At 56.2% G+C, this 7,971-nt stretch overlaps 1 protein-coding gene across 2 annotated transcripts in view; it reads right to left on the reverse strand.

Annotated features, from left to right (window-relative positions):
• Window positions 1–3,386: 3,386 nt before the first annotated feature.
• DIS3L2 (DIS3 like 3'-5' exoribonuclease 2) overlaps window positions 3,387–7,971 on the reverse strand; it is a 334,902-nt gene continuing 330,317 nt past the window's right edge. For both annotated transcript variants that reach the window (XM_044673271.1, XM_044673272.1), the window contains 4 exons: window positions 7,012–7,142; window positions 6,774–6,878; window positions 4,663–4,764; window positions 3,387–4,189 (listed from right to left, as the gene is read on the reverse strand). In XM_044673271.1, coding sequence (XP_044529206.1) covers window positions 4,046–4,189; window positions 4,663–4,764; window positions 6,774–6,878; window positions 7,012–7,142 — 482 coding nt within the window. In that variant the 3' untranslated portion in view covers window positions 3,387–4,045. The remainder of the gene's footprint in view (window positions 4,190–4,662; window positions 4,765–6,773; window positions 6,879–7,011; window positions 7,143–7,971) is intronic.

Consider the following 7,971-nt stretch of genomic DNA (forward strand, 5'->3'; position numbering starts at 1 on the left):
GCAAAGTCTGGCATGATGGGACAGGCAGTCTGGATTTTACAAGAGCAGATCTCAAAGCAACTGCTGAAAGAATAGGTACAATCAGGGCAGCTAGCTCAGTGGAGAGCGATGTAGGCCTGGAGTGTGGAGGTCCTGAGTTCAAATCTAGCCTCAGACACTTCCGAGCTGTGTGATTCTGGGCAAGTCACTTAACCCCAATTGCCTTGCCCTTATGGCTAGTCTGCCTTGTAACAGATACTTCAGAACTGATTCTAAGCCAGAAGGTAAAGGCTTAAAAAAATAGAAAATTGCTTTGGCCTACAATTCTAGAGTGGAAGCAGCTGGGAAGGAATCATTTTGGTAATGAAATTCTGAAGACATAAAGAGGAACTATTCCAAAGAGGAGGAAAGGGAAGTGTGGTCAGGACACACGAAGGAGGATGTCCAGCCTCAATTTCAAGAGGACTTCATTGAAGATAAAAACAGTGGCAAGTGATAGACGGCAAATCCAAAGGTATGGTGCGGCCAGTCCTCTTAGACCTGTGTCAGGAGTGCTAAGCCTCAGAGTAAGCTGAGGCTGACAAGGGAGGACAACACACTTCTGGCTGGTCATTCTTTGCTGTTTTGGGGGAAAGAAGGGAAACTGTAAAAAGGGCAGGACTGCTGCCTGAGGGCTGAGTGGGATGACTGTGCTAAGGAGAATGATCTTTGGACCAGGAAAAACAAAGATGCCTAAAAGGAAGGAGATACCAAGTCTAAGGAGATGGTACAAAAGTATCTGCTGCTCTGCCCTGGTCCTGTCCACCTAGTATACATATACTGTGTCTTAGGGCAGTGAGGGACCAGCGATGTGATTGCAACCCATGTGAAAGGCTGCTGGGAATGGGAATGGGAATGCCACGAGATGGAAGGAACATATCTTGCTGTTTTCAGAAGCTGGAAGAGAACCAAGTCTGATCATCAAACCCTTGAGCTGGGTTTCAGCTTGTGGCAATGCAGTAGGATTTACTGCTAAGGGGATGATTCGGGGGTGGGGGTGGTGGAGCTCCTAAAAGACTGACGGCTTCCTTCCAAACAGGTGACACACGCCAGGAGAACTTCATCCCTTTTCTGACAGGGTCACCAGAGCAGAAGATCAAGAAAATGTTGCTGACATCAATTACCTGCCTAGATTTTAGAAAATACTCGGCCAGAAAGTCTCTCATAAATCCTCGTGAGGAGATGTGGGTGCGATGGGTACAGGAGGCAGATTCAGAACTCGGTGAATGGCTGAACCAACAGTTATTATCAATAGCTCAACATCCCCCTGGAAGGAGGTCTCCAGGCGGAGAGCTCCGGGGATCTGTGTTGGGCCACAGACCATTTAGGGTTTTGATGAGTGACTTAGAAAAAGCCGTGGATGGTAGATTTCACACAGTGGATGGAGTAAGGAACCAAGAAAGTGTCTTGACAATCTAGAACTCTGGGTCAAATCTAATGGCATTTCATTAAGAGAGATGTGAAGTCTTGCATTTGTGTTCAAAAATTCAAGCCTCACAAGAAGCCAATGGGGTAGTCTGGCTAGGGGGCAGTCTCTGCAAATGCTCCTGTGGGTTCCCAGGGGCATGCAGGCCCCCAATGAATCAAGAGGCAATCTGGCCTCCTGAGGCCAGTAAGAGAGGCCCAGTGTCTTAGGACTATGTAGGGAGCTCCGGCCAGACCACTCCTGGAGCCCTGCATTCTGCTCCAGGCTGGAAGGAGGCAGATGCCACACTGGGGAGTGTCTGGAGAAGAGCAACTAAAAGGTGAAGGCCCTGGAGATCATGCCATATGAGAACACAATGGGGTGAATGCGTGGATCCAATTGGAGAAGACTTCAGGGAACTGACAGCTGGCATCAAGCGCCTGAAGGGCTCACACAGGAAAGGACAGGTATTGGGTAGATGTGGGAGCTGAGGATGCAAGGGACAGAGACAGACTTGCTAACTGCTTTTCCAGAGGGGTAGGGGCTGCTTCTCATTAAAGACTCTAAAAAGGCTAGATGACTGAGACCGCCACCTCCAGAGGGCTTCTGGGGCTTCCTGAGACTTGGCAAAAGCCCTTTAACAGAATTATTCTTTGAAGACTCAGCAGCCAGGCCACCGAAGCTTCTTTACTTACTACAGTCTGGCCACTGGGAGTTTTGGCATACTTAGTATGGTTTTTGCCAGAAAGGGACTTTCAATGTGCCAGTCTGGATTTCCTGATATTGGTCTAGTGTTCTAGGGAAAGATGGAAGCTGAAAAGGTTAAAAACAGGGAGGCAAGGACAGCCCGTGACTGGGCATGATGGGTAACTAGATCTTTTCTGGGACCCAACGGTCTTTTTCCACACTAAGTTTGGCCAACAAACCTAAGGAGGGAGGCAGTTGGGATGTGCTCCCTTTCTTGGGATACTCCTTTCCCAGAGTGGAGGAAAAAGCCTAATTGGGCGCCTCTGGAATATTCCGCTAAGCCTCTGCTTCCCTTCTCTGGCCAGGGGAAGCTTGGTGTAGAAGGGTTGCCAGCCTGGGCATGGGCATGACTCTCAAATGGGAGCTCATGGAACTCCGGTGCTGCCACGATAAAGGAAAGACAAGCCTTCCATGGCCCCCGAGGGCCAGCTGTATATCCACACCTGAGCCGAATCGGCCTCAGAGAAGCAGTTGTCCTTAATAGGCTTCCTTCGTTTTCTGAAGAATAAAATTATCATTAAAGCAAATCAAAGGATTGTTGGCGGCTCTCCTGTTGACAGAGAGGGTCCCACCGGCTGTCCAGCTAGCGGAAGCCCCTCATCATGACAACATCATGTCTCTGGGTCGGGGGATGGTTGGTTTCCTCCTCTCTAGGAGGTTAGAATGATAAGGCAACATCTCCTGTGTTCCTCCCGCTGCTCCTTACCCTTGCCCACATCCTTTCCCCCACACAAAATGAGGTTCCGCTTCCCCCTTTTTCTATTCTCTCCCTTAAAAACAAGGTACAGGTCACAGAACCACAGAATTCCAGAGCGGGAGGGCCTTTAGGGGTCCACCCAGAGAGCAATTGCCTATCTGACATCTTCAAGGAATGAATGATCTGTTCCAGCCTTTGGTGAGAGAGAGCTCACGACCACCGAGGCCACTCTGGGCTTACTCTTGCTCTTCTTCTGTTGTCCTGCCCTCCAGCCTCAAGCCACCTCTTGGCAAGTCCCTCCCTCCCCGCTTCTCAGGGCCAAGCAGAAGTTGTCTAAACCCTCTGCCTCGAGGTCCTGGCTGAGGATAAGGGGGAGGCTGGGAGTTCCCTGTGAGGCTGTTGGTCTGAATGACACGGGCACGTTATGAATGGCCGCTGCCAAGCTTGTGTGCATTGCTGGGGGGTGGGGCGGGGTGGGAGCGGATTTACGGGCTTTGGGGGGATCCTGTGCACCAATTATATATTTTTAATCAGCAGAAATGTCATGCTAGGCATTAATCTCCCGCCGGGGTGGGTCTATAAATTACCCAGGGCTCGAGACAAACGCTCCGGGGGCTGAGACGTCCCTGTTGCAGTGCAGACTCCAGCACCATCAATCGGTCAATCAGAAGCAGCCTACAGAGCCAGCAATCCGGCGGTGGGCAAGCCCTTGTCCACTCTCTCTTGAAAGCAGAGGGAGTCCCACCAGCCAAGCACCCTCCAACTGCCACACAGACCACACTGTCCCTTGTCATCCAATTTATTCCATGATGTGGATTTACCAAGAAAGCCCCAGCCTGGCTGGGTGGAGGCTGGCTGGGCTAGGCGGCCCCCGGCCCACCATGGCGGGTTCTTGCTGAGGTGAGGCCAAGAGCAGGGGCTGTTCCTTGGCTAAGAGAGAGCTCAGCAGGTGCGGCAGAGTCCAGCCCCTTCTCCTGCCATTCTCCCAGTACCTCAGTCCAGTCCCCACTCAGTTCATGTTAAAATTAAACTTCCACAAAACTCCCAAATTGTTAAACTTAACTTAAAACTTTAAACAAACTTAAAAACCCCTTTGGCTTGTCGAGGTCCCTTCATCCCACTTGGCGGTGCTGGCCAGGCAGAGAGGGGAAGCAGTGCTGGGTCACCAAGCTGGCCCCTCATTCGTCTCGGTCTCTCAGCCCATCCTCCTGTGCCTGGGTCACTTCTGCCATCATCTCCGGCCTCTTCAGGGTGGCAACGTACTTGAGGGTATCATCCTCTGCTTCCAAAACAACCTCCACCAGGCTAAAAATGGTGATCACCTGCAGCCAGGAAGAGCAAAGGTCAGCCCCCAGGGGAGAGCCTGGCCTGGGGCCGCCCAATCCTCCTCTCAGAGGACCAGTGGGCAGAGCCACCCCAGAAGCCCCCTACTGCCCATCAGCAGGCAAGGCGAGCAAGGCCCTGAGCTAGAAAAGCAGGAGGTTTCACTGCCTCCCTTTATCTGCCAAGAGATGAAACTCAAGAGTCAGGAGGCTGATTCTCTGTCCCTCCCCAGGAGTCCTTTTAGGGCCAAGTCCTGCCAGGAGCTGAGGCTCTGGAAGCATCAGGGGCCTGTTTCAGAGGCAGCAAGGAGGTACAGGGGGCTAGGAGAGTCCTGCCCAGCCCAGGCATTCTCCAGCTGGGGGACCTGGGCTGGGTTGTCTGGTCTCTCTGAGCCTTGAGTTCCTTATCTATAAAAAGAGGGGGTCAGACTCCAGGGCCCGCCGCCACCCCCTGACTTTCTGGCAGGTCTCACCTGGGACACCGCCTTCTGCTGGGGGCTCTCTGGTTCCCAGATGAGGGTGAGCTCCGGCTTCTTCCCCACCTTCTTAAAGTGGTGGTTCTGTAGTGGCAAGGCCTGTGGGAGAGATACAACAAAGCCCTCAGCCGTCGGGTCAGGTCAGGGGCCCCTTCTGGCCCCTTTGGAGGCCCAACACCCCGCTGTGCCTCCTGTGAGAGACTGAAGGAACAGAAAGGGTTTAATTGTGGGAGCCGCATGACCCACACCGACTTCCCCTTGTGCCTCGGCTCTGGAGTCAATTTTGGGACTTGTCCACCTTTTGTCTGGGGGGAAAACTTTCTTCAGCGCCTGCCCCCGGCCCACCTCTCCCTGCTGCTGCAGACCCCTGCCCAAGGAATGGCTATGGAGGCAGATACTAAGACCAGCACAAGTTTTCTCACTATGGGACTCTCAGGTAGCCCCATCCTGACCGATGAGCAGCTTGGACTGTCTATGGACACTTGGGGAGACGGCCGCCTCTTTTCTCGGGGGCTTCCCCCTTCTACCGTCCCCTCCCAACTTGGAAGGTGTCTGAGCTCACCTCCAATTAGAAATCCGATTAGCTCAGAGCATTTCCTTCTCATTAATTGTCTTACTTGGCTAATCATTTTTACCACAGGGGTGTCTGTGTCCCCCTGGATTCAGGGTGGAGCCCTACCCTGAGGAAGGAGCCTCATCCCGCTTCCCTGAGCAATCTGTATGTGTCGCTTAACGTCAATATGCCCAGAAGATCAGCCTTTCGCTTCCTCAGCCTCCATCCTTTGCTGGTTCCCCCCGGTGCCTGCCTGCACTCCCCCGACAATCCTCTGACCAGCCTCAGCCTGGCAGCAGGCCGAGGGCACCTGGGCTCCTTCCTTCCTCGGAGGGGCCTTAAGTGGATTGGGGGGGGGGCTGAGAGTCTTCAGAAGCATCAGCTGACTCAGGGCCAGCTGGACGTGTACTGGGGGTCACTGGGGGGTTTGGCAACACTTCTCAACCGTGTCGACTCCTACTGGGGGCAGCCGATGCCGACATGGAGCCTAGAAAAGAGTGCTGGAGCCAAGGATGCCCTGGCCGGAGGCGGAAGGCCTTGGGCCCCTTTGGGTGCTTTCACCAATCCTTTTGGCTGAGGCTGAGGAGACGATGCCCGAGAGCGGGACTCGCTTTCTAGAGTGTGGCTTAGCGCCCAGTGAGGCTGCTCAGGAAGCCGCGAAGGCCAGGCCTGCCTAGAGGCCTGTGGAGGTGCCTCGAGAGCTCTGAAAAGAAGCTGGTGGGAGGGAGAGGCAGAATTCTGCACTTCCCATTTTCTTTTAAGGTTTGTCGCCTCTTCGAGCCCCACTTTGATGCCTCATTGGGCATGGCGGCAGTCCCTGCACCCAAGCAGCAGGCTTCCAGGACAGGCCTGGGAAGGACCCGGCAAACCAGGCCTGGAGAGGGCAGGCAGTGGGGCCAGGGAGCCCAGAGGTGACTCCGAGGGAACCACAGACCCCTGAAGGGCTCCTAGAGCTCCAGGGGCAGCTCTGGGACTCGGTCCTAGAGTCAGGGGGACCCAAGTGTTCCCAGATCCTCACTAACTGTGAGACCTTGGGCGAGTCATTCAGCCTCCAGTGCCATAATCCACAGGAGAAGGTCATGGCAAACCAGGCCAGTATCCCTGCCAAGAAGGCTCACAGACAGCAAGGCCTGGGAACGAGACACTGAACAAATATGGCAACAGCAGCTCCTGGGAAGGCTGGGATGCCCAGCGCAGGGCAGTGCCCCTGGCAGGAAACACGGATGTCCCCACTCTCAGGAGGATGTGAGGGGCCTTAAAGCACACAGGAGGCCACAGAGGTTGAGGTCCGGCCCCTCTGAGTGGGCACAGAACCTCTGGACCCCGGGGAAGCAGCCACGAGACCCCTGTCTAGAGTTTGCCCCCAGCCACAGCTTCGTCTGGTCCCTAGACATGCTCTCAGGACAGTTTCCCCCTTGGCTATCCCTGAGGAGCTCAGGGGAAGGGCCTACAAATGGGGGATGGGAGGAGGGAGAGGAAGAGGGAGGTCTCAGGGGACTGGGGTGGGCTGTACCAGGTCGGTTGGGGCCCCAGGCTGCTGGGGAGCGGCACTCACGTTGCAGTAGATGCGCTTCTGCACCCCAAAGCGTAACACCAGCACGTCAAAGGCCTTGTTCAGGACGCCCATGACCATGGCTTCGGACTCCAAGGGGCCACTCTCCTGGGGAGGCAAGGACACTGTGAGGTGGTCTGCAGGCCCCCTGGCTCCCCAGGACTAGGGGCACTGGCTGACACCCCAAGCCCAGAGGGAAGGGAGGGAGGAGGGCAAAGGCCTAGGGCCTGGCCTGCCTTACCCGGACCATGACTGCAAAGAAAAGGTTGGTGCTGAGCTCCTGCACCCGTTTGGAGGCCATCCGCCGGTCATTACAGTGGTCAGCCTGCTTCTGGAGGGCGTCTGCGTCCAGGCTCAGGGGCTCTCTGGAACCTGGAGGGAAGAGGGGAGGGGGGCATACAGGGGCTGCCAGGTGGGGGTGGGGGGCCCCGGGGACTCCAAGAAGGTCAGAATGGAAGGAAGGGAGAAGCCCGGCCCCAGGGCTCTCAGCACCTTTTGCTAGCTTTCGCCAGGTGGGGCCCCCTTGGAAACCTATTTGGGACACACGGGGGTCTGTGCGCCCTGGCTGAGAACCCTCCGTCTCAAGGGGCCTTAGCAGGAGCCCTCAAAGGTCTGTCCAGCTCCGGGGGGTCCAGGCTAGAGCCCGGGCTGGCTTCCAGGGTGGCCACAGGCCCTCCTGCCACGAGAGTGGGGGAGCCCCTCCCTTAGTCCGGCCCACCTGGGAGTTGAGGGCTCTCGGGCTGTGCCCCCCGACCCTACCGAGGGAGGCGGCGAGGAGCCGATGCACCAGGACGTCGGCAAAGCGGCGGATGGGTGAGGTGAAGTGGGTGTAGAGGGGCACGTTGAGGGCGTAGTGTCGAAACTGAGCTGCGTCCTGGAGCACGCCCGTGCAGAAGTACAGGGCCATCTGGAGGGGGACGAGGGGTCAGAGGGCTGGCCTGAGGCCCAGGACACACACACACGGACACACACACACACACCACTGATTTTGGGGGGAGCCAGTCACTGAAGCTGGCCAGAGGGTCACAGGGACGCACATCCCCAGGGGACGGAATTTCTCAGGGCAGCTCAAATGCTGTCCCATCTCCCCCCCACCTCCCCTGCTGCCCCGGCCTCCCCCGCTGCCCCGGCCTCCCCCATGCCCCCCACCTCCCCCGCTGCCCCGGCCTCCCCCATGCTCCCCCACGTCCCCTGCTGCCCC

This window comes from Gracilinanus agilis, chromosome 4 (genome assembly GCF_016433145.1).
Source record: "Gracilinanus agilis isolate LMUSP501 chromosome 4, AgileGrace, whole genome shotgun sequence".
NCBI classification, from domain to species: domain Eukaryota; kingdom Metazoa; phylum Chordata; class Mammalia; order Didelphimorphia; family Didelphidae; genus Gracilinanus; species Gracilinanus agilis.